We start from the raw sequence: 25,583 nt of genomic DNA, 5'->3' as shown, positions 1-25,583 counted from the left end.
TAAAGTAGGAGAGTGCCTCTGAAGAAGAAGAGGCAACTTGCATTATGGTGCAAGCCCTTGCTTCTTTTACCTTAACCCTCAAGAGCGCTGACACCCTTATGTGGACTTTATCCTTGCACCCTTACAGTGATCTTAGGACTATATTTTGGTTCATGCTTTCATTCAGTACCTCCCCAAGTGCACACTGCAAAGAGGGATCCATTTCTCTGCTTCTCTCCCTGGAAGCACCTCGAAGATCAATATTTCCCCTTTGTATTAAATTTAGTGTCCAATTGCTGCAAAAGCAACAGAGGGAAGACAACTGGTCTCTTGTTTGGAGATGAGAAGAGGCTAAAGTTGGTCACACCACCTAGGCAAATCAAAAGGTTTCCATAGGTTCCTTCCTTTGGGAGTTGTGGGAATCCAGAATTTTTCCCAAAACCGAAGTCAGTACAAGCCACATGTATTTTTCAAATGTCAGTTCAGTAAGTTACATAACCATAAGAAACATACAGATGAGTTTCATATTCCTGCAAAATAATTCACACACACACGCAAAATTATACGAATACATCATGGCACCAAGTCCTGAAATACTGAGATGTGTTCAGAACTCTGGTATTTTCCCCATATAGGACAAAGAAAGCAAGCTTTTCTTTCTTTGTTTGAGGATTTTTTGTTTGTTTTATTTTGGTTTTAAAGACATTTTTAACTTAAAAAAAAGTCAGCAACAAATACCACAGAGGCTGAACTGGAATACATAATGTACTTTTGTTTCTAATAATCCAAATACAATGTCTACACTTACCATAAGAATCAAGGTTTCTTTTAATTGATATTTTAAATAGGTCTGCCAGAATAGATGTTTTATTGAAGAAGAGGAGAGGGGACTTTCAATTTAAAGAAATTTAGAAAAACATTTTCTGAAAATAAATTTGGATATAAAAGACATTATGAATGTTTCTTAATAACAATAGCTGTACTCCAAAAGAAATAGCTAATTTAAACATATTATATCAATTCAAATATTGATCCTTATGGTTAAACACAACTATAAAACTATATTTTATATAAAATCTTTTTCTATATTTTAAATAGAAAGTTAGCTGGTTTTCCATAGGAGATTTGTCTATATAATCAGAAGTCACCCCAGGTCTAAAAAAAAAAGATAATCAGATCTATTGATGCTTTATCTTTTTTATGCCACATGTCAACTACAGACACAGCCTTCAGCATTATGACAAAAAGAGTCTATGATATGAGGTGTCTTCCTTCCCCCATCTTGCTCCCAGAAAACATTATTACTCAGAAATTTTCACAGCTGGAAAGAGAGTAAAGAAATATTTGAAGGCAATTATTTTCAAGTAATTGATAACTCATTTTAATTAAAATATTTCTGAAACTGCATCTGGGCATTTAGTATGTAGAGTGCAGTGCACAGTCTGCTATAATGTGGAGTACTACAAAATGGAAAAAAGAACATCCATGCTGTGTAAACACATTTTCAGTGCCTGGAAAATTCTCTTGCATGAATAGTTTTGTGTTGTGCCAGGTGCTGGCACCTCTGCAATCTTTCCTGCAGTAGTTTATGCCTTTGTCTAAGCTGGGGTGATTGCGCACAGTGGTTTATACAGTGACGAATTGCTCTTCGCATTTACAGGTCTTGGTACACTTGTTAGGTTTAGCACTGCTATATAAAGCATTAAGCTTATTACACCCAAAAGAATTAAATTATACTGAGGCAATTTGATTACTTGTGTCTAAAGGAAGACACAATTGCAATGAGGCAAAAGCTTGAAGTGAATGTTGTTAACAGTAATGCTTTGCAATTAAAGAAATGTAATTTCTCAAGCATTTTCATGAAATATGTTTTCCCTTTTATTCAGTTCATTTGCCATCCCTGTAAAAATGTCTTTTGACTTGCAGATGTTTTAAAGTATGAAAGCTGATTGAGCTTTTTAATCTTATTTCAGTGTTTATATACACTACACAAAATATTGTGTTCTCAGTCTGTATCAGAAATTCTGGATTTGTTGGATTTCTTTTAAAATGTTAAATGATAGACATCTTAGTTTAATATTTTCTTGCAACATCTAGGTCTGTGTGTGAACTGTAATACAAAAAATATAATAGCAGTTACTAATTTCTGTCTGCCAAAATTAAGCCTGTGATGAATGGAAGGTGGTTGATATTTCATTAGCATTATTTTCAGTTGAAGCAAATGTAAAACATAAGTGCCTCATGGTGGTCTGCTAACTGCTGGAGAAGAAAGAAGACTGCTGAAGTAACAAAGCAACACTGGGCAAATCAACAGATCCCAGCAGAAGCAGGTTACTAAAAATCAGCACCTCGCCTTCAGAAGCAGGTAGTGATGCAGTGATGGCAAGTGCTGTCTCATGAGCAGCCTTCACATCACAGCTATTTTCAGCAATATATAATTTGATAATAATTTTCATCTCAGCACAGTTTAGCATATTTATTCCTCCATAAGTTTTAATTCCGCTTAAGAGGAATGATCCTATCAACATAAAAAAGGTCATAAGGATTGCCGCATGATCAGATTAACCTCTCTTCAGCTTCATTGCCTCCAAGCTTTAGATCACTTCTCCTTGATTTTTGAAACAGTTTGTGTGCTATTTCCAGGCTACTCTTTCCAACTTGTTGACATTACACTACATTTATTTAATATTATCAATTGTTTTACTTATATCTATTAATATTTATAGGCCTATTCCCACCATATAGCCTGATTCCACAAGGATAACATTACCTAGACACTACGTTTTAGGGCTTTTCTCCCTCTTTATTTTTGTGACTTTTTATTTTGTAACTAGTTGGTTGTACCATACATAAAAAGAGTTCACATTGGCATTAATAATGATCTCTTTTCTTCTTCACAAACTGAGGTGAACAAACAGCTGTTTGCAGAACAGCTGATTGCAGAACTAGAGCCATCAGAAGATCCCTTAAGACTAAAGGGATACAGATTTGTGAATCTTAGCTTGCTGTGAGAGAAGTTTGTAAATGTTTGCTACGGGGCTTGAAACAATAGAAGTGAATTTCCTACTGTGATTGCTTACAAGAACCCTACACCCTCATTCTTTCTCATTGCCTCTGTTGAGTTTGAAACACCTGATTCCTGGGGGTTTTATTTGGAGAACTTAGAGAGAATGTTGACTTTGTTTCCATCCAGGATAAAAATATGTAATGAAAGAAAACAGACATGACTTAGGGTTTTGCCTAACCAGGGTTTATGCAGTATGCTTATGCTTCAGGACCTGCTTAAGAGTTTTTTAAATTAGTGCCGTTGTTATCCATATGTTTGCTTGAGAGATAGCCAGGCAATGATTCCTTAACAACATTTCCATGAGAACTCTTCTGTTTTGTATTGTTTTACAGACAGTAATAACAGTTCTTAAAAAAAAAATTGGTAATCAATATATTGCTACTGGGTTTTGATATTGTTAATTACCTGTATTGTTAATTGTGTTTGTATTTGTAATATGGTATATTAAGGAATGTATGGTATCCCATAAGTGCTAGATTTCAGGCAGGATGTTCAATTTAATTCTGACTTTTCAAGGCCCAGGTTCTTAGGATAATTCAAATCTTTGTATTAATTATCATGCAGAATATAAATTGATGTCTATTTATTCAATCTGTATAGCTTCAAGTGGAATAAATAACACATGGGAAATGTGCTATTCAAAATCTGAGCCTGAACTGTGTTGCAGTCATTGTGCATGAAGCAAATTTATAACTATTTTGAGCAGAGCTGGATTCAAGCAGTTTATTTATGTATGAGACTCGCTTATTTCAGAAAATCCACTGAGCACTAATCCTGACTTTGTTTCAGTTGACATTGAAAAAAGAAAAAGAAGATTGCAGTGCTTTCTAAAGTGTTTACTTCAAAGGCTGGAAACCTTAACCCATGCTCAAATTAAGAAATTTTATTTTGTAGAAAAAACTTGGAGATGTGGAAGTGTTCATTTTTTCTAGCAAGTCTGAAATATTGCTGTTTCTGTTCAACCCAAATAAATAATTTCTCTTATGCTTTTCCACCTTTCTTTTTTAACTCTTGAAAAATAAAAGAGTCTGTATTTAAGAACAGGTCTCAATTTGCACACTAAACCTGCAATTTTCCATTGTGTTTACAAGTCAAAATTATTTATATCTACTAATTTCAATCTCTGTGTTTGTTTACTAACAGAGCAAGTGTCACTCTAGGTAAAACTGCCTGTAAGTATTTTCAGAAGAACTATTAAAAAATTAATTGTTTTTATTACATTTCATTTCGTATCACTTCCCAAGTATTCAGTTTAGACATCCTGAGCATTTTCTTGAAGAATATAATTTCATTTCAGTATGAAAGCAATAAAAGAAGATATTTATACTTCTGGATTTTTTGCTTGTTTTTCTACTGTTTCTTGTTTTCTCCATGTCTTCAAAATAATCAAAGTTGTGTGTGATTTCATGAATGTGTCTTTGTGTAAGATACAGCTGCAGAAGAAACAAAATGGATTCTGATGAAGGGTGAGGGAGGTACTTTCAATGACTGATGGCTTTGTATTGTTGCCTGTCTGCTCAACAGCAGTGCATTAGACAAAAGAAATCAATAAACGAAGACTTTAAAAAGTGAGATAGAAAGGTACAATAATGATACTGGTACAAATTCTCTCTACCTCTTCAGAGCTATAGATAAAAGTGTTTGAATATTGGGTAGATTAGGATAAGGATGCTTGTCAGGAATAAAACATAGATAAGAGGATAAGAGGTTTCAGTGGAAACCACAAATATCAAAAATCCTGCAAATAGCTGGAAGCTTGAAAAGAAAGAGGAAGCCATCAAAAATGTGCCATTGATACCAGTTCAAAACAACAAGATGAATTTTTGTTTGTTTTCTTTTCAGTGGAGGGATTTGCTCACAAAGAGGATTTATTTATTTATTACTTTTCCCAAAGGCTTTTTACCTTGCAAAAAGTAATATAAATTACTTGGTTTCTAAAATCCTGTGTCAGCACAAACATGCTGTGACAAGTTCCCCCAAGGAAAGTCCTGTAGGGTCCAAATCCCAGCTGAAATTCCTGAGTGAGCCATGCTGAATGTTTGCTACCTGACTGCTGGTTGGAGTGACTAGATTTCAGAATACTAACTTGAAAGGTAGAAAAGCCTGAGGATCTGTACATCTGGCAGTACAGGTGGCTGCTCATTAAACCAAGGAGCACCAATGGAGATTTATTTTGAATTCTATCACTCCTTACAAAAATATTATGAAATCGCAAAAGTAACCTTCACTGGTTATTTTCTATTGAATTTGTATTAATCAATATCTCTTCCTGAACTGCATTTAAATTAACAGCCTTGAGCAGTTTGTAATTGATCCTGCAGGTCAGCTACCCTGATGCACAGCACACATTGACTTTCCTCCCTAGTGATGTTTCGTCTTCCAATGTAAACTGGAATAAAGGAAATAAAGACAGAAGAAGAAAGAAAATTATATTGAATTGAAGCTCACCTTATTCCACCACAGAATGCAGCCACAGCCTGCACCTAGGCTCAGGGTCTAACAGCACCTGCAGTTTGGATGAACCATTAATTCCAACAGAAGCAGCATGACACTCAGAGTTGAGAAGGACAGTCACTTCTTTTGAAATTGAGTGATTTCTGAGAATGATAGAGGTTGGATATTAGATAACCAACACAAAATCCATAGTTTTCTAAAAAAACAATACTCTTCCAAAATCACCCCAGCAATAGTTTCAGTTACAAAGAACACAAGGCATAGTGTCACCAGCTTGCTGTCCTGATTATTTTCTTGAGCATCAGCTTGAAAAAGATTGAGTAGTTTCCATCTGTGTGCATCCGTGCATCTGTTAAGCTAAATAGATTGAAGGGATTGCAAAATACTATCAGGCAAAGCACTGATTTCTGTGCTTTTTATAGATGGAAATGACTTGTTACTCAAAGTAATTTTTTTATTTCATAAAGGAAACACAGGTAACTTAAAATACAGAGTACTGTGCAAAGCTTAAGTTATGTCATCCTTATCAAGTATCTCAGAAAACGTGTATTATGTCTGCTGTTTGGATACATGCAAATACATTATCAGTGTGAAAGAACCTCAAATAAATGAATATATCAAATATTACCAATACTGGATGTTCTTACACCAGGTGAATACCAAAAATTTCCATGAAAAGCCTAGTCTTAATAATATTAATTCAACAGCAAAAAGGATATAATAGTATTTCTTTTCCTTCCCCCATGACACACTTTGTCATTTTACATAAATTGGTACTTTATGTAAAATTCTGCTCTGGGTTTGCATATAGCTTAGTGTAAGAAATTATTGTTTATCAGACTAGGCACATATGAATCATTGTATGATAGTTTGGTGCATGCATACATATATACATATATATATATGTGTATATGTATATAGATATAATGCAGCTGTAATAAGCCTGGAGAGGATCACAGGAGGTGGTTGCAGCCACCACAAGCCTAAACAATCTAGAGAATCATCTTCACATTTAATGCCATTCATCATCCTGCGTGAATTATGTTAGGGAATCAACTATTTAGCTGCTTGTGGATAGAATGTACACAGGTGTAAAAGAACAAACTCATCTAAGTCAGAGCATCAATTACCATAACAGGAGTAAAATGGCACAAATATATCTGAAATTATTGTTATTTTCATTTTTATAAAAGCAGTTAAAGTAACCTGCAGCCATGATTTTAAGGTAATGATATTTCCAATCATCAGGAGATGTATTATTTTAGGCTTAAAATCCTAAACTGGCAGTTTTCTTTATTCTGCTCTGCCTACAATAGAAAAATTTGAAACGAATGGCAAAAAAACCCAATGAGCTGTGTTTCTTCCATCTATATAGTTACAAAAGGAAGGAAAACAAGGGGAAAATACACATAAGTATCTATCAGATTCTGCCCTGATCAAGAAAATTGCCTCATTGTGTCTATTATAAATGTTGTCATGACTCTGGTTCAAATTTTGGTCTGAAACAATGGAGACCATGAAACATGTATTTGCTACTTATTGAGAATGGTCCTCTTTAACAAGTATTATCTAGCCATAACATTCTGGCCCATGGATTGCTGAAACAATTGTTACTGGGGAGAGGTTCTGACAGGAAGACTAATATCCCAAAGTAAATTTGTTTTCAGGTTTCTTTTTAGAAAGGCTTTCTTTTTTCAGTTTATTGCAGAAGGATTGTGTGATGGGGGACGTGGACATTTCCCTGCATGTGCTTTCCCTGAGGGCTTCACGGAGGAAGAATTATTGTAAACTCACAATATGCTCCATGGAGCCAAAAGACAAGAAGATCCTATGGGGACAATGGCAATGACCCAGACACTGCTGCTCAGAAAAACGCACTCCGTAAAATTTGTAGAACTCCTTGTATGGCTGTCTGCTACTTTAACTACTGGCATAAAAGCTGTAAAAAATTTCTTTCTAATTCTAACATATTGATCACAAGCTCTTACAATGACTTTTCTAAATGAGCTGTTACAAGATAATAGCTTCCATGTCTCTGTGAGCTACTAGTGGAACTCAATAATTTTCTCTTTTGTCTCTTTTTTCAGATTTTTTGGAATGCCTTCTTTTTGATCTCAAGTTTCTCCATATCCATTGTTAGTTTTCTCTTCAATACCCACCTCTTTTAACTATTGGCTTATTGTTATATCTGGATTTCCTTATTTGTTGTGCCTATTCTCTTTGCTTTTCATCAGTTTTATCTTCCTGTTCTATTCTGGTTGCATTTCTAGAAAAGTACTCTCACTTTTAGAAGGTAAGACTTAAACATTTCTGTGACTGATAAATTGTCCCAAGACTTTTTGTTATTAAACATCTTAAAATTGTATAGAGATGCTTTATTACTTCAATCAGATGAGGAATGAATAAATGCCCCAAGAACAACACAGTACTGTCTTATTATTTAGCATGCAAAACACTATGCCCAGATATCCTGATCTGATGAAATTAGGGAACTGAATGCAACATAGATTCAATTCACTTAATATTACTATAACTACTTATATTTTAATAGGTATAGTAGGAATGTTTACCAGGAAACAAGCAAGCAAAACAGAAAATAGAAAATTTGACAGAGTAGTGCATTTCATTCAAGAAGATAAATTTAATAACTGAAGTAACCTTCAGCTGCAGCTCCTGAGTCTTTTAGGTTTGAGGTAGAAACAAATACAGGAATTACAAATTCCTTCATCTTTGGACACTCACTTAAAACATATCACAGTGGCCTTGAGACATTATGCCACAAGCCACCTTAAGGCAAGCCTGAAGACCAGCTGAAAGGTTCAGACAGATCAACATGCAGCTTCTTGTCTTTCTTAACATAGATGAGATCAGCTCAACCAATTTCTGTGCTTGTTGTTTGGTTTCTTTTCAAATCCCACTCCAAAATATTGTCATATGTGCCTTGAAAGGATTGTTAACTACTTTTGAAGGATCATCTATCATGCTGCACATTACCAGGGAAACCTCACCCTTAACTTTGTAAGATAAAAGAGCCCAGATTCAAACTTACCAAGTGTGGACTCAGGAAATTCCTATTAAATGGATCCTGGATGGAAAAGTAGTGTTTGCTGGAGTTTTGCTGCCTCTGGGACATCCCTTTTGGTAAGTCTTCCTGATGAAAGAAGCTGTGAACTGGCTCTGATATACACCCTCAGAAATAACAAGAAGTATTTTATATCTCTGAAATGAGCAACTTTTAATCTCTGGGAGATAGTTTACGTAACAGATCCATTGACTATCTAGGGAAAATGGTGAACTTCTAAAGCTTCATAGTATCTTGCTGATACAATCTATTGTAGTGCCAGGAGAATATTGGTGCAAAAGACTGAAGAAACAGTTCTGACACTATTGTGCTGAGATTATCAGAATTGCTAAGAAAACTGACACAAAAAACTGGTAATGTGTAGGTTTCAAAGCTGGTTAAATGTAGTGTTTTTAGAAGATTAAAGACAAGGACTAAGAACAAGCACTTCTTTTTAAAAGACCTTTTATTGAAAAGAATGCCCATGATACGTCTTATCCACTCCAGTATTTTATCTGTCATTTATTTAAAATTATATATATATATATATATATAATCCAAAATAAAAATGATAAATGAGGCAGCATTCCTTAGAAGAAGCATAAAAGCTTTTTTTTTTTTCCCCTGGACAGATAGTTTTCCAACTCAGTATCTTCATTATTCAGTATCTTTATTATTGTAAACAGAAAAATACTTAAAGGAGGTTCTGAACTGCAAAAGAACACACCAGACATTGGTCTGTGGTTCTTTTGCATGTGTATAACATAAAAAATATTTAAGAGACAGCTTCTGCACAGATGAGATTGTTAAAATCTTATTTTTCAGACAACACCTGAGGCCCTACTCTGAAGCTTATGCTAGATAGCTAGTTGGGAAAATGAATATGCAGGTCACTATAACTGAGCAGCTAGACATTTATCTTGCATGCATGGCACACTGATTTAGAAGGCTTCGAGAAGTCTCATTACAAGCAAGTGTTAAATACTAAAAGTTAGTCTGTGAGCCAGACAGAATTCAGAGAACCAGAGATAATGAGACTATAAAGATGATATGTAGCTAGCAACAGTTGTGGCTTGCTTAGTGATACATGTAAACACAGTCTGGTTGGACACTTAACAGGATAAATGTGGAAAAAGTAGAAAGGATAAAGCAAACAGTACATCAAATGGTTTGTGGGCAGTTTTCAGTACATGCATGTTCTCCATTAATGCTAAGAAGAAATAACAAGCCGTAACTACTATTTGCAGAATGAAAGCATTCAAGTTTTTCCCACTGAAAAGATACCTGCTCCTGTTACCCTTTCTCCAGTGTTATTGTTTGTTCTATGTAATGTGCAGCTCTCAGGATCTATGCTGGCTTTAATTCTTCAAAGGCGGTTCCTTCCCTACTTTCCTGCCCTAACACCATTGTCTTCTCTCCTCTCTTCACTTCCTCAGGTGGCTCAGTCAGAGATAAGATTAAAAAAAAATTGCTGGAATGACAGAAAATTGTAGTAATTCTGTACAGGAAAGTATGTTAGGTGTCTAAATCAGAAAACCTATAAAAATTGAATTGTTCAATGAGAAAAAGTCTCTAGGAGTAAGCCCTGAGCACGTTAGCTGGGGAGGCTGCAGAGTCCTTGTGACAGAAGGCAGTAAATGATGTGTAGGGCAATTAGCTGTTAGGGATGACACAGATTCAGCTCACTATGCTTTAGAGAGATATGGACTCAAGAAATTACTGCATTTTGTACCATCTCAATGAAAATAATTTGAATAAAACTAAGACCATAATTTTATTCTCAAGCAAGCTATTTTCTGAGCAGGTATTAAAATCACTGTGTTTGGGCTTTCTTGTTTGTTTGCTCTTGTCTATTATTAATTATACATTATGTTTGTGGAAATCTCTGTGTAATTATACAGTCCTCATATTAATTTTAGCTGTGGTCTTTGGCATTTAGATATCTGCATATCTATTTGCTGTTTTTGTTATATTCTTCTTTTTGTATACCCACTAGATTTGACAGGAAGTCCCCTAGAATGAGGAATAATGCAATTGCTATTGATACAATACCTGTAGCTCATCTTAGTCATGGTAAGGTTTTACAAGGTTAAATTAAAACACATGACACCTAAAATAATTTTATTTATTAAAATTAGCTCAAGCTTCTTTTCACAGAAATTAAACTCTGGCATGGAAACAGCATTGCCATGTCTAATTTAGATAATTTTTTTTACTCATTAGTCTTACTTTGTATGTACCCTTTCTTCTTAATGAGAGCAGAAAGAGAATTTGCAGCCTACTGAGTCAGCCATCATAATTGTAAGCTTGTTTCAGGACTTCTCAAACCACAGGTTTTGTTAAAATTATAAGCCAATTTAGCAACAAAGCCCTGTTAATGAATAGAGTGCAGTAGTGTTTTTAAAGCAGAAGTAAATGATCAGGTCTTCATGTAATTGTTGTGTGTAGAGAACAGAAGGTCTCAGTGCAATAAGATTGTATTTATTGTGCAGCCGGATCATATGTTGCCCACATTTGCTGATTGTCATGGTGATTTATTGTTGTGACCAAAACTTTCCTGCTTCTGCATCCTAGTGTTTGTAGGCTATTTGGAACATTTACGGCCAAAAGCATCACAAATGTTTTCTAAGGCTAAATCTGTATTAGTAAATTTAACAAGTGCTGTGGAACTTACAGGATGTTAAAACAATCACTGGTAGATTTAAACTCTTAGACTCATCCTTTAGACAGCTTCAGCATGTTCCCACATGATTCCCAGGGGCAGTTCAGGGGCTAGCACAGGCAGTTTGCAGTTTGCATGCAATCACATTAATTTGGCAGCTAAAAAATAATAGTATGGAAACTGATTCCTTTTGTGCCAGTGAGCCTCAGTGGCAGGGAAGGATCCCAGGAACATAATGTATCTGCTGATCCTGGTGTTTTGACTGCAGGAAACAACATACAATATATGCAAAACCAGTATTTTTCTCTTACTAGGTTTGTAGTTTCAGACTAACTCTTTATATATTCATGTAACAAACATAAACTTACTCCATCAACAGGGAAGGAGGGGAGGAGGAAGGAATGGCTACAAGTGGCTGTCAGTCTTATTACACTGCTGGTGTCTTGGTTAGGAGGTTCTCTTGGGTCATCCTGACTTGCCATTGGGAAAAGATGACCTAGTATCACTGATTGTTTTATGTCTTCCAGTACTTGACTGGGAGTGGATTATGCTGGATGAAAATGTGTGGCTCTTTACTTTTCAGGACAAAAACAGAGGTCCTTGGGCATAATAATGGAAGACTATTTTAGCTGTAATATAAAATTTACTTTCCATGCTTGCAGGAAAAAAAAGACTGATGAATGTTTTAGGCAGGCAACTTTCATCTAAGTTGCTTGCTATATCTCTATAGCTCTTCAGAACCTCTTGCTTTCAGATGAAAAAAGAGTTATCTTGAACAAAGAGGCAGTTTCTGTATAAATTTTTTCTCTTCCACTTGTTTCTGCATATGAGAAAAAACCTGAGAATACTAAGCAAGGTACTGACTTTATACTTATGTTATAATAATATTTTTCCTTTATCCCTGTACTAAGAGGTGCAATATGCTTTTTTGGTTTACATACCATAGGGTCTGAGCAGAATCATGATCGTTCCTTGAAGACAATTCTTACTAATTTCCACACTTTTTCCAAGTTGAAAAATCTTGAACACAGTCTTTAAATGTGTTTTTCATCTATTCAATAATTTTTGGCATCTCTGTTGGAACAATTAAGATTATAGATTACACTGGATTAGTGCAAATCAATGAATTAAAAATAATTAAACCACTGTTATTAACCAAGACCTATCAGCAGGAACATCTATTTGAGGATTATATTCTCCTTTCCCAAATAATTATATTTCATATTTTTCATGATTTATATGGCCCTTCAACTTCTGGAAATGCTCCCCAAGTTAAATATTCAATAGAAATTGGGTGTGATTTTAAACACTAACACATCAGAAGTACCTTCAACGGTAGTGGGAGTGGGGAGGCAGGTGTCTGGATGGGAGAAAAGAAAAAGAATGTGGTACTCCTATCTTATATTGACAAAAATATAAATAGCAGTGTGGGGGAGGGGGAAGTTTGTTGTCAATCCCATTTTCTCATTAAAACAGTATACAGTTCAATTAGTACCTGCAAATGAGGCTTTTGTAATATTAGTCCAAACACTGACTTTCTTTGTTCTCTGTATAATTCTGATAATTTTTAAAAAGTGGGGTAGATTCTCCTCCAACAATCCTTGTTTCTCGCAGTGATATGTTTGTATGACCCTTCCAGTCACCAAAGAATCCACATATAGGCAATTCACTAACTCTCATTCAACTTCCATAGATGATTACTTCCCTGAAATGAGTAGTATGAGACTCATCTGAGCTGTCTTCTTAGCAGAACAGAGAAAATAACAGCTAAATCAGCAACAATTCTGTATATCCATAAAACCTGAGATGCATAAATCACAATTTTAAATCCCAATCTTCTTTCCATGTCTCCAGGGAAGAAGAAATCACACATATTCAGACTAGATTTCTTCTGTGTTATTTGCACCGCAAACAGCTAGAACAAGTCAGCACACAGAATTAAGCTGACGGAAGTAAAATTTTGGCCACGGACAGAAAGAGTAGGGTAAAAGCTAGAAATGAGTCAGAGATGACCCTAAGATAACAAGCAGTGTTTATAGTTCTTATAAATTCCTCCCAAATGACAAGATTTTTGTTGGTCTCATAGTGACCCTGTGAATCTCCAGCTCACTCAGGAATTTCTGACTGTTTATTAAAAGTCCCCTCTTCCAAATAGTCCTTAAGCTATTAAATGAGTAAGGGGCTAGAAGACAGAGCTTAGGAGGGAACTGTTCAGGGCAGGAGATGCAGAAATGGGGCAGAATGTGGAATTGTGGGGAACAAAATGATAGAGCTTATTTTGGAGCTAGGGCAACAGGTGTGACTGCTGACAAGTGAGAGTTCTCAAAGTTCCAGAGGATGATAGCTGCAAGGTATACTGGATACTGGACCTCACACATGCTGGGGATGGGGAAAGGCACAGTTCACCACACACACAAATATATTTCTCTTAAAAATCTCATCATTGATTGGTGTCACAATTCATATCTATAAGGGCAAAAATGCTAGAATTGAGTATGAGGAGAAAAGTGATTGCTAGTGGTTTGAGAGAATTTATTCCAGGAAGATGTGTTCTTTGGTTAGTAGTAGCCTAAAGATAAAACAAGAGGAGATGTGAGTACTATATGCATGAATGTGATCTCCATAGGAACTAAACCTTTTTTAATTGTCCACATGACAGTAACCACAGTCATCCTTTGCAAGACCAAACCTGTTGTTAAACATGACAAAATACACGTCCAAAAAGAAAAATAATAAAAAGTCCAATGAAAATAATACACTATAAAGGAAGTTCTAAGGCTGCTGAATCACAGTTGTATACTTTTTCTTGTTTTACAATGAATATGAGGCAACATCTCTACTATGTCCAAATTATGAAATAGAAAAGAAATAGTGCATTAAGCAAAGAGATATAAGAATATCAGATGAGAACTGATGTGCAAAAGTTGTGGGTAATTTTTAGAATTTTTTAGTTAACAGCCTAAAAAGCCCCAGTGACATATAAGGACTTTCTCCATGCATTCTGCAATTCTCTGTGCACAGAACATCTGAAATCTGCTGTTAAATAGGGTCTCCCCCATTGGAGAGGATTTCTAACAACAGGCAGTGGATTGGACTGCTAATGTACAGAAGATACAACTTCTGCCTATCAGCATGAATTTACCTTACTCTCTAGTTCCAAATTAGGGAGCTAAGAGTAACCACAGTATCTTGCTAGTGCTATGCAATTCCCATGGCCTCAGAAGAGAACTGGGAGAAAAAGCCCATCATAGGAGGTTCTTCCTTCTTCATGTAATGCCCAATAGATTTGGAGGTAGCACATGAGACAGTGTAACTATGGGTATCTGCTACCTAGGTAGCACAAGATATTCAAGAAAGCATTGTGATCTCGAGGCCAGTGGAAAATAAAAAACTTTCTTCAATCTCAAAGTGAATAAATAAAAGACTGGAAACAATTAAATTAAAAATTAGAAGAAGAGGAGCCATGAACAGTAACTATAACAAAGATAATGCAAGTGAAGACAAGAATGAAAGCAGAGCAGAAATTTATGTTGTATCAAGTGATCACAGCCCACTTGTGTTGACAGAGAAAGAAACTAGTGGATAGGAAGAGGCTCAGGCTGAAAAGAGCACTGAAAGGGACTGGGAAGTTTGGGCTGGAAGAAACAGAGTGCTTTCGTAGATGGATATGTTTGGAGTGAAGAAAGTGCATGAATTTCCAGTTTCAGCTCTAAAATCTAAAAAAGAAAGCGGCTGAAACAAAGAAAGAAGTAAGACACATACAGTATTATCCACTTGTTTTTTCTAGGATGCTCTTGTGAAGAGAGATGAGTGAAGAGGAAAGGGACAGAGGACAGAAGCTACCAAAAAGTTGGTATCCTCTGCAAAAATGTTAGGTCAGAAAGTTGGCCGGACCGTGACTGCAAGGCATTGACCTCATCAGGCATAAGATCCTCTTACTGTATTTTCTCAAAAATGTTGTATTCTGAAGACTTATCTTTTTCAAAACATAATTTGACAAATCGCTGGCATCTGACAAGCCCACTAGCATCGTTAAGATTTAGTCAAATTAATATTATTTGCCTATTGGGGCTTCAGTGTACTTTGCCCCTGGCACAGGATGGCAGGGAACTAACCCGAGCAATTAAGCTGATAACCAAGTGCTCCCCATGCCCGCCGCCAGCGCCCGCGGAGGGGCACGGCCCGGCCCGGGGGGACCCCGCGGGACCGAAAGGACCGCCCCGGGGGAACCGCTGGGCCGCGGGGCGGGCACCGCGACCAGCCCCAGGTTTTTGCCGCACGCTAACTCCGGGACCACCGCTATCTCCCGCGTCGGCAGAGCGGAGCAGAAGCACCCGTGTAAGCAGGGCTCCTGTGAGCGGCGGAGGCGAGACCCCCGCCGCGGGGGCGATGCCGACAGCCCGGCCGGCCCCTGCGGACGGGCAGCCGGAGCAGCACCACGGACACTGCCTCGGCCTCCCGCCAGCGGCAGCGGTGGGACCGCACCGCGGGGCCGGGGCCGAGCCTGCAGCTCCGGCGGCGGGGCAGGGCCATCCCCGTGGGGCGCGGGTGCCGCGGGAAGGGGAAAAGGGTGCTCTTCCCCACTCTCGTCTAGCCGTGACCGCGAACAACCTGTGTTTACACAGGGCGACTCCCGGGCTCTCAAGTTGAGCGCTGAGACAAAATTTACTGCGGTTATTCCAGGGGAGGGAAGAGCTCTGATGCTTGCGGGAGCGGCGGCGAAAGGGACCGGAGGGAGAGAACGGGCGGGGGAAGCGACGGCGGGTCAGAGCGGCACCGGGGCTCTTCTTGGACGGTTTTACTCGTCCGCAATTTGGCAGTAACTTTCCCATGCAGCTCCTTTCATTTGAAACACATGTTTAGCCGAAAATATCAGCGTAATGTCTCAGAGATTCACCACCTAACCGGACATGAGCCGCGTTCTCGGTCACTGAGACCCGCCGGTCCTCCCGGTGCTTGGCGAGCGACAGCCTTGCCCCCAGTGATTCCCGTTCTGTCCCCAGGTGTCCCGCTGTCCTTGTCCTCGGTGGATCTCGGTGCCTTTCCGCTTCCTTTCCAGTAACCCCCTATTTTGGGCAGTCGCCTGTTATTCTGGGTTTCTCTGCTGGGGCGACCTGCGGCTGTGACGGTGTCAGCCCGGCGGAGGCGGGAAGAGGGGGAGATGGAGTGACAGACATGGACCTCACGGTGCCACTGAGCTGGTTGCCTTCCAACCTTAACGCTGTGATTTTTTTTTCTTCCCACGATTATTTTCTGTTATCGGGGCTACATGACCGCTCGGAGCTGACCTTCTTTCTCACTGGCCGCGGGAGCCTCGCTCGCACCGCTCCCCGGCCGCCAGAGGCTCGGGGTTTTTCCGTCTTCCCATCCCCACGGCCACCCCGGAGCGCTGCCCCCGCCGCCGCGCCGGTCCTCCCTCTCCTCGCGTGACCTTCCCAACATGGCGGCGCGGCCGCCCCTGCTCCCTCCGCCCGCCGCCGCGAGGGGCCTCCCCGTGAGGGGCGGCGGCGGCTGTCAGCCGGCGGGGCGGGACCCGGCCGGCGGCGGGCGCGGGGCCGGGCCGGGCGGTGCGGGGCGGTCCCGGCGCCGCGCACTCTGACAGGCGCTCGGCCAGCAGACGGCGGCCGTGCCGGGGTGCCGAGCCCGCCGAGCACCCTCCCACCGCCGCAGAGGAGCCGACGGGGAGACGGCGTCGCCTCGGCGGGGAGACGCGGCGCTGGAAAGCCCCGACCGCCCCCATACCTGTGCCCTCCGGGGGCGGCGAGTGGGTGTAGCCGCCGCCGATCACCTGGGAACCCGCCCCGCAGCGCCTCCGCCTCCCGTCCTCGCCCGCCCGGGGAAGGCGCCGCCGCCACAGCGAGCGAGCGAGCTCTGGGCGGCCGCGGGCAGCAGGACCGGGGCCCGCGGGCGGAGCGAGCCGCGGGCTGCGGCGCCGGTGGGGCTCGCCCGCTCCCGCAGCCGGGGCGAGGCGGGCAGGAGGGGCGGCGGCCCCCGCGGCGCGGGGCGCTAGAGCCGCGGCAGGATGAACCCCAATGTCACCTACGCCAGTCGCAAGCGGCGGAAACCTGTGCAGAAAATGTAAGCGGCCGCGCGGGCGGGCGAGGGGCGCGGCGAGGCGGGGAGAGCGAGCGCCGGGCTTCCCGGGGCCGCGCCGTCCTGCCCCGCACCGCGCCGCGCCGCGGGGGCCCGGCGGGGGCGGTGCGGGGCAGGGGCGCCGGGAGCGCTGCTGCTTCGCGGTGCCGGCAGGACTCTTGCTGCTTTTAGGGCTTTTCCCCCTCACCCCGAAAAAAAAGAAGAAGGGAGTGTCTGGGCTCGGAGGGTCGGGGCGGTGGAAGGAGGGCGCAGCCGGCTGACCTAGATTGGGAGGCATCTGAGGTGACGGCTCCGCGCGGAGGCTGCGCTCGCCCCGCCGGGGTGGGTGCCGTGGGCGGGGGCCGCTCTCCCCGCCGCGCTCCCGCTCCGCTCCGCACCGCGCGGCCGCCCGCCCGCTCAGGTGTCCCTGCGGAGAACGCGGGCTCGGAGTCCGGAAAGGCTGGGCACCGTCTGGGGCCTGCCTGGGAAGGCTGAACCCGCCTCTTGAATCCTTCGGTACCGCATGAGATGCGTTTATTTGTGCAAAGAAACCCAAGTGCTGTAGACAAGTCAGAAGAGGGGGGGAAAAAAAAGCCTGGCTATATAGTGACTTTTTGTTTATTAATTTAGATTTCTGCGACTGTGGGAACTGTTTAGTGACAGAGTAATTTTGTTTGCTGCACCTGCCTTAGGTTTGCATCCTACGTTGTATATGCTTCATTGAAACATTGCTCTCATGAGAGGGTAATTTTTAGGCTAGAGGAGATGCTTAACTTGCACTTTCAACTGAAAGTCAAGAATCTGTAGGTTATAAAAATTAGAGAAGATAAACTACCGAGTTGCAAGAAAAATAAGCAAAGCTCAAAAAATCCAAGTGCATTTCTGTGGGCTACTTCTGTAGATGTAAAAACAAAGTATTCAAAAGTATTAAAGGAAGGAATGGGAAATATTTGATGAAATCATATTGTGAATGATGTGTTTTTAGATTCATAGCAGATAGTGTGGTCTTGGGGTGAAGGGGATTAGCTTGAGTGCTTGCTTCTTTATGTATGGAGTTGTTAGAATGAATGCATGTACATAACTTGGGTTTTTTACCCTGCAAATTAGCGAAAAAAGTCTAAAAATGTGTGTGTGTATATATATATATATATATATGTCTCTCCATATATATATAATTCCCCTGCTAGAAAATGCATTAATTATGAAAAGACCAGCACCCGCTTTTTTGACCATTCATTTCTAAATTAAAATTGAGAGGTACCTAATTAAATTCACACTGTAGATTTGGATTTTTAAGAATGAAATCAGTGTTTGTTTGTGAGGAAATGAAATGTACTGGTGACGTTTTTAGCCTACTAATAGCTAAAGGCAAATGGTTCTGATTGTGCAAGATGAGGTGGTCTGCCTTGCTGGTGAGATCGCTTAATGTCTAGCTTATTATTAAATTTTGGTTAGCCATGGAGAGAGGATGTGAAACCTTTTTGTTTTGCCTTACTGTAGTGTCTATGTAAGCAATCATTTTCCCTGTATCTTCTTGTTATGTAAATTGGCTGAACTGCTGTGATTAGTTGAACTTGAGGCTTTATTACTAATGGGAACTATTTATCTATTTGCCTTAGGATCAGAGGAAAAAGTTTCTTCTCAAAATAAAAGTTTCTTCTCAAAATAAAAGTAAATTCATAGTGAAACAGTTTGTTCACTTGTAACTGAAGTGGAGGCTAATTATTAACCCACTTTGCTTGGGTTACTGGAAATTATTTCTTATGTAAGACATTTATCTTGCTTTTAACACATTTATCATCTTCATGTTCTTTTCTTCTCAAAATACCTTATGCTCTTTGGTTGCTTCTTCTGTTGGGCCAGCCTTGGAGAACATTGCTAGTGGGTCAGAGGGCTCTGATTTCTCACATAACTACATACAAGACCACACCTTTAGGCCAAAAAAAAAAAAAAAAAAAGAAAAAAAGACAAGAGACAGGCAAGAAGCTTTTTTCAACTGATTGCAGGAGAGAAGAGAAATGTACTTGGTGCTGGCTTATAAAGGTTTGACACTACTGTTATTTTAATCTGTTTGAATTCAATTTGTCCTCCCCTCAGTAGAATTCAGTTATTCAGAAAAAAAAAAAAAAGAGAGAAGAGAAAAAGCTAGAGGTGATACATTACTGGGACTAGTATCTTTTGTAGAAGAGACAATATCTGTTGATAGTTCTAAAGTTTAATTTGCCACGTGTGTACCTCTTAATGGAGCATAATAATTAGTAATCTGTGTAGACAGCTTATAGAAATGGAAGAAGGTCTAAATATAAAACCATAGTTGCCATGGGAAAAAATTAAACAGAAGAAATACTTCTTGTTTCAGGTACAAATAACTCATGAAAGTCATGGTCATAACTCTATAACAGTTAAAGAAACTTCCTCCTTACAACTCCCAGTTTTTACTATATGCCTTGTAGAGACCTGGATTTGAGAGGGAATCACAGGCTGTTGTCTGACTGTGCCAAGTGTTGAAATGTGCTTTTTTGATTCAGTTGGGAGTTACATATTGTAGCTAAAAAAAACCCCACCATTGTGGGGGAACATAATAGGCAGTTGTTCCTGCAATTCATCTTGTTATCTTGTCATGTAAGGGGAGAGAAGAAAAAGATGCTAAACACATGCACTACAATTGCTTGTAATATGCTACAGAAATCACTTTCTCAATACCTTGGAGTCCTTCAATTTCCTCCCTCTTTAAGGTTTAAACCCTGTGAGACCCCTGGTGGCAGCAGGACTCCCCACTGAGCCTTGGGGAGCAATGCATGGCCCCTGCTTTCTGTTTTTGTCTCTTTTTTTCCCCCAAGTCTTCGACTTCTTTTGTCTAGTGATTATTAAATGAACTAATATAGTACCATTGTAGTTAGAGGGGAAAAATGCAAGTTTTATGGAAATGGGGTTTACTGCAGATAGATTCTAATGTGAGATGAAAGGTGTTATATAAGTACAGTGCCAATGTGCAGCTTTTATGTCTTTTTGCCTACTATCTCTCATTTGGTTTGTTTTTCTTTTTTTCAGTGTTTGGATAAGAATTGTTTTGTATAACTGGATAAATGTAATAGACAAGGAATGGGGTGGGGAGTTCTAAATATTTCATGCTATGCAGAGGCAAAAATCATAATGATTTGTTTATCTAGTAGAACAAATTTTAAAAAATTATGATAGGGTTTTCTTCTTTGTTATCTTAAATGTATTTGTGGCATTAAGTACTCCAGAGTTTTGACTGATTCATCTTTAGTAATGAATCGTCCTAGTAGTATTAGAAAGCAGAGCACACAATTTAAAAAATTGGAACAATTTATGTGTTCATTTAAGGCAAACAAACAAGAAGTGCCAGAGTAAACTTTCAAAAAGGAAGTTCATCAGAAAAGAAAAATAATCACTGAACTATTACTCTGTGTAAAGCACTATCTGCTACAAAGCAGTTTGCACCTCTTATTTGAAATGGAGGTAGTAAGACTGTTGTCTTATGTAGAATAATCATCTTTGATATATATTTGTCAGTATTGGGGTAGCTGTATGTTACATGTAGCAAAATCACTGTTTAAAGTGACTTTACTGTTAAAAGTCACTTGTTTTAAGGTTTGTGGGTTTTTTTGGTTGTTTGGCTTTGGTTTATGTTTCTTGTAAAAGAATACTTTTTAGAAAGAGACTCTGCAGCAAATGGAGGTATACATATATAAGTATCATGGTCAGTAGACAGGAACATATTTTTTTTTTCTTTTTTTTCCAATAAATGCTGGCTTGTTATCTTAGAAAGTTGTGAAATGTGTTAAAACTGAGTGTCAAACTTCCATCCTTGATTTGTGTTCTGGATGTTTCTCTCACTCTGGTTGAATCCTTAGTGCACCAAACCAACCTGAACAATTTGTTCCTGGATGATAAACAGTAGCCCAACATCAGATAAGTATCATGTCACTGATTGAGGTTTTTTAATAAAACAATTTTATCCCTTCAACAATTTGAATCTTGACTGGTTTCAGTCTCTGCTGAAAGAGCCACTGGAAAGGATCTCTGCCCTTTCAAGATTGGTTGACAATAACTTTAAAAGGTTGATACTGTGTAATTCTTATCTGTTGGTTCCAAAGAAATCATCAGCTAAATTTTCAGTAATTGTAAATTTAGTGTGGAAAATAAGAGTAAATGCTAAATTGCTAAAGTAAATTCTTTTTTTTTAGGATTCTATTACTTCCTTAGTGTCATAACTGATTTTATATACCTGGCCCCCACTGAGTGAACTTCTATGCATAGGAAAAACATATGTTACTGCATGTACTGTTAAATATGAGATGAAAAATATTCAAAGCTGGGAAGATTAAATACATTAGTTAGGTGACTTTTATGTTTTTTCCTTATATCCCTCTTTCTTAAGCAGTAAGATAGTCCTGATGAACGAGTAATTAGGGGTTTTTAACAAATAAGTTTTTTTAAAACATGTCTCACTCTCTCTAGTGTTCTTCTTGCACATTCATTTATTCTCTGATTTCATTTCACTTCAGTCTTGCTACTAAGGGATCATGCTTTTCTATGCTTGACTGTTGAGTTTTCTACTTTTTCCCCAGTGTTTTACGTTGTTATGAACAAAATAAACTTTTGCTCTCTTTGCATTTTCTCTGAAATTACTAAAATTTCCCTTTAAAATAATACACATGAGCATGTAAATATTGAAACTTAATGTGGCCTTTTGAGAATAATTAAGACTCAGGTAACTGTGTGCTTTTTAAACATTTAGGGTTAATGTCCATGAAGGTGCACATGATGAGCATGTGTAGTGAAAAAACTTCTGATTAAGTATATTGTGGCAGACCTGTGAAAACAGCAGTCAACTACTGTTGTGATGGCAAATCCTTTAAAATTGTTAAATCAAAAAATTAAGTTTTCTTGCTTGTCTTGCAGCTCTTGGGTAACAAGGGTTGTAGATAAGTCCAGAGGCACTGAGTGTACAGAGACCTCTGGCCTTTGGTTAGAGAATTCAGATTTCCTATGAAAGGTAGAAGATTAATGATGGAAAGATCAGCTTAAATACATTCCTTCTTTTAGCCTTTTTTTCTTTAAAATAAAGCACATGTGTGGATTTAATCTTGACATAGCATGTAATTTGCCTAGAAGATAATTTTCTGCAGTGAAGCTGGGCTGTCTTTAGCATTGAGGGTTTATATAAATGGATGGAAAATTGTTAAGTTGCTCCTTATGCCCCCAGCACTTCTTTCCTCATTCCCTTCACCACTGAAGGATCCATTATTATATAATGAATTTTAGTTGGGTGACAGAGGGGAAAATTGGGCATAATCAGTGTTTGATTTGGGGGAGAGAATATGGAAAGATTTATGATACAAAGACTGGTAACTTAGTGTTCAGAAATGCTTTGAGATAGTTAAAAGTAAGATAAATCTTTAGAAAGTAAATGTAAAGTAGAAAAGCTATCACATCTGACAATCTGATGAGAGTTGTTAAGACAGAAAAGCCTGTTACATAGTGCTGATTTATTTTCTAAAGTTTGTGTGTGTTAAATGGTTTCTATGGGGTCCTCTGCTTTTCAGAAGCAGACCACTTTGATTTGATAGTAGTTAGCTGTTCACTGGTTGTTATACAACTGTTACATGCTTAATGTTTGAAATTCATTATTTTGTTTCTATATTTAGGAACAGTCTAATACATAAAAATATTTCAGAAATACACTTTAATGTTGCTGCTAATGTTTGACGATTTTTAACTTTATTTTTTTGGGCTATATTTAAGTTTTGCTATTGCTTGTGCAAATTAATTTTCTGCCAGCATAAGAGAATACGAAGAAAACCTTGATAAATTATTTAATGATCCATAGCAAATATAGTGAACTGCTTGTGTCAAAGACATGATTTGTGGCCAAAGCACCCATCTAACCAAGTATTTAGTCATCCATTGCCATTCATGATGAATCTATGTTTTTTTCCATAGAAAGAATTTTCCTAATTCTTGATTCAACTGTTTTGCCTGCTTTTCAAATTTTTTTTTTAAGCTAAAACACTAGTAATTTATAATATTTACTCTGCAGAAGGTTTAACTTTATCCATCTGGGAAGTAATTTCTGCTGATACATTATATTTCTGTCTGTTATCAACATTTTGCATTATGGTGTCTTCACCTTTCCAGGCTCCACATAAGGGCAATTCTAGTGCTGGGGAACAGGCAGCCAGGCTTAAGCGCAATTTTTTGACAAGTGACAATTGAATAAGCAGTGGTTGTAAAAAGAAGGGCTTGGATTTAAACTAACAAGAGGTGTAATTGAAACATAAAGTAAAAACAAGCTAAAAATAAGAATGTCCACTCTATCAGTACTGATTTGACTGAAAATACAAAATGAAATTACTTTTCTGTTATTTTAAGCAGTGGCAAAAATAACTATTGGAACTTTTGCAACTGCTCATCATGTAATTGATATAAGGATGACAGTTGGGAGCAGATTAAATGAAATGCTGAAGGAATTAGCTGCTGAATGTCTTTCTGCTCAGTATTTTTGAGTGATGCAGCTTGCAGAACCAACATTTCTGTGAGAGCAGGACAAATTCATAACTGCTGTAGATCTCACGTAGAACTGCAATACTGGAAAAGTGACAATGAGTCACTCTTCAATTAGAAGACTGCTTAATAAAGAACATAAAATGTACTATGGCTTAGGCAGATAAATTATTTGGTTTCAGTATTGGCTTGTAATGACTAGTTGTAATTTAAATGAGTAGGGGTATAAACCTTTTCCCAGAATTCTGTGTATGTTGGAAGGGGTGAATTTCCAAGTATCTGGAATTGGAGCTCAGGGTGAATATGAATGGAAAATAGCAAGTTTATAAAAACTTCATTATGTAATTCATAACACAAAGCTTTTAAAATTGTTCTTTGTACTGTACAAAGATGTGCTTTTGTCATGCTGTACTCAAATGAAATGCCTTCAACTGCGAGATGACTTAAAGGATGAGAGCTCCCAGTGTTTCCTACAAAGATTTTACATGCTAACTGAGCTAGATATTATGGTTTTTACTATAGTTTTGGATGCCTAGGAAGCTACTAAAACTTCTGTTATAGTCAATTAATACTAGCCTCTTCCAAACTGATAAAAATTTAGGACATCTGTAAGAAATTGTATTGAAGTGAAAAAGTGTTTATTTGTACATAAATGTTACTAAAAGTTATTGGTATATTTGGAATTGTAACATTTCGAAGAATTCAAGTAATATTTGACTGAAAACATAGGAAACTTTTTATAAAAATTTCTGAATCTCAAAGATTTCAAATGTTCATTCAAAAGTTCAAGCAGACATTGTAGCTCAAACTGCTTCATTTAACGATGTGTGTTTTGGAGGGGAGATTAGGCCATTTTAGGTTACTTTTTTATTTTTCCCCAAAGGGAAATAAAATCACTCGGTAAAACATTTTGGTTGTTACAGTTTGATACAATGTGTAACATTAGGCATGGCAAATATTTGCCTTCATCTTTGGAAAGGAGCTGGCGTTTACATTGCGTTTGTTTTTCTGCCACAGTGTAAAGCCATCCCCAGCAGAAGGAGTCAAGTCCAATCCCTCCAAGAGACACAGGGACCGCCTGAATGCGGAGCTGGACCGCCTGGCGAGCCTGCTGCCTTTCCCTCAAGATGTGATCGCCAAGTTGGATAAGCTGTCTGTGCTTAGGCTCAGCGTCAGTTACCTGAGAGCGAAAAGTTTTTTTGATGGTAAGCGTTGGGAATTTATTTGGGTTTGAACTGCTTGTAAAATTCAGTTTATATTGTATGTTGATTTCAGCTGTTTAAGTGCTTAAAACTGTTAAATTTATCTGCATTTTAAATGGAACTTCCAGTTGCATGAATATATACAATGTAACTGTGTAAGCTTTCGACTTACTTGAAACCAAATGTAACTACTTATATTTCACTTAGGTCACCAGTCATTCAAAACTTTGCATTTGGAAGTAATATTGCCCTTAATGAGTCCTCCAATCCTTTTCATCAGATTGTCAAGGATACCCAAGAGATTTCTCTTTTCCCCCTCTGAAAATTGCCTTAGTAAAACTATTACTGTTTCAAAATATGTCATATGACTTCCCATCCAGCTGTATTTTGCTTAATGATGCATCAAAAATGACTTTGCTTTGATATAAAGTAATTGATAGCGCCCCTTCCTACAGTTTATTGCAAAGGTGACTTGTAAAGAGCAGAGACAAAATCTTTCCTGTGTCCAAGCCCTGATTAGTGCAGGACATGAGGCATTAAAACAACATGTAAGGT

The 25,583-nt window shown here is 38.8% G+C and overlaps 2 protein-coding genes across 2 annotated transcripts in view; one reads left to right on the top strand and one right to left on the bottom strand.

The window, feature by feature from the left end:
* The window catches only part of AGR3 (anterior gradient 3, protein disulphide isomerase family member), a 160,052-nt gene extending 143,072 nt beyond the window's left edge, over nucleotides 1-16,980 (bottom strand). Inside the window, exon 1 of the mRNA XM_021538302.3 lies at nucleotides 16,966-16,980. The gene's annotated coding sequence lies outside the window, so the exon portion shown is untranslated. The remainder of the gene's footprint in view (nucleotides 1-16,965) is intronic.
* A 228-nt stretch (nucleotides 16,981-17,208) lies between these two features.
* Nucleotides 17,209-25,583, top strand: part of AHR (aryl hydrocarbon receptor) — a 62,725-nt gene continuing 54,350 nt past the window's right edge. Inside the window, exons 1-2 of the mRNA XM_021538301.3 lie at nucleotides 17,209-17,301; nucleotides 24,844-25,031. Of these exons, the coding sequence (XP_021393976.2) occupies nucleotides 17,246-17,301; nucleotides 24,844-25,031 (244 nt within the window). The 5' untranslated portion in view covers nucleotides 17,209-17,245. The remainder of the gene's footprint in view (nucleotides 17,302-24,843; nucleotides 25,032-25,583) is intronic.

This window comes from Lonchura striata, chromosome 1, assembly GCF_046129695.1.
Source record: "Lonchura striata isolate bLonStr1 chromosome 1, bLonStr1.mat, whole genome shotgun sequence".
In the NCBI taxonomy this organism is placed as follows: domain Eukaryota; kingdom Metazoa; phylum Chordata; class Aves; order Passeriformes; family Estrildidae; genus Lonchura; species Lonchura striata.
Note: the sequence above shows the minus strand (reverse complement) of the source record. Positions and strands in the feature narration are given on the sequence as shown.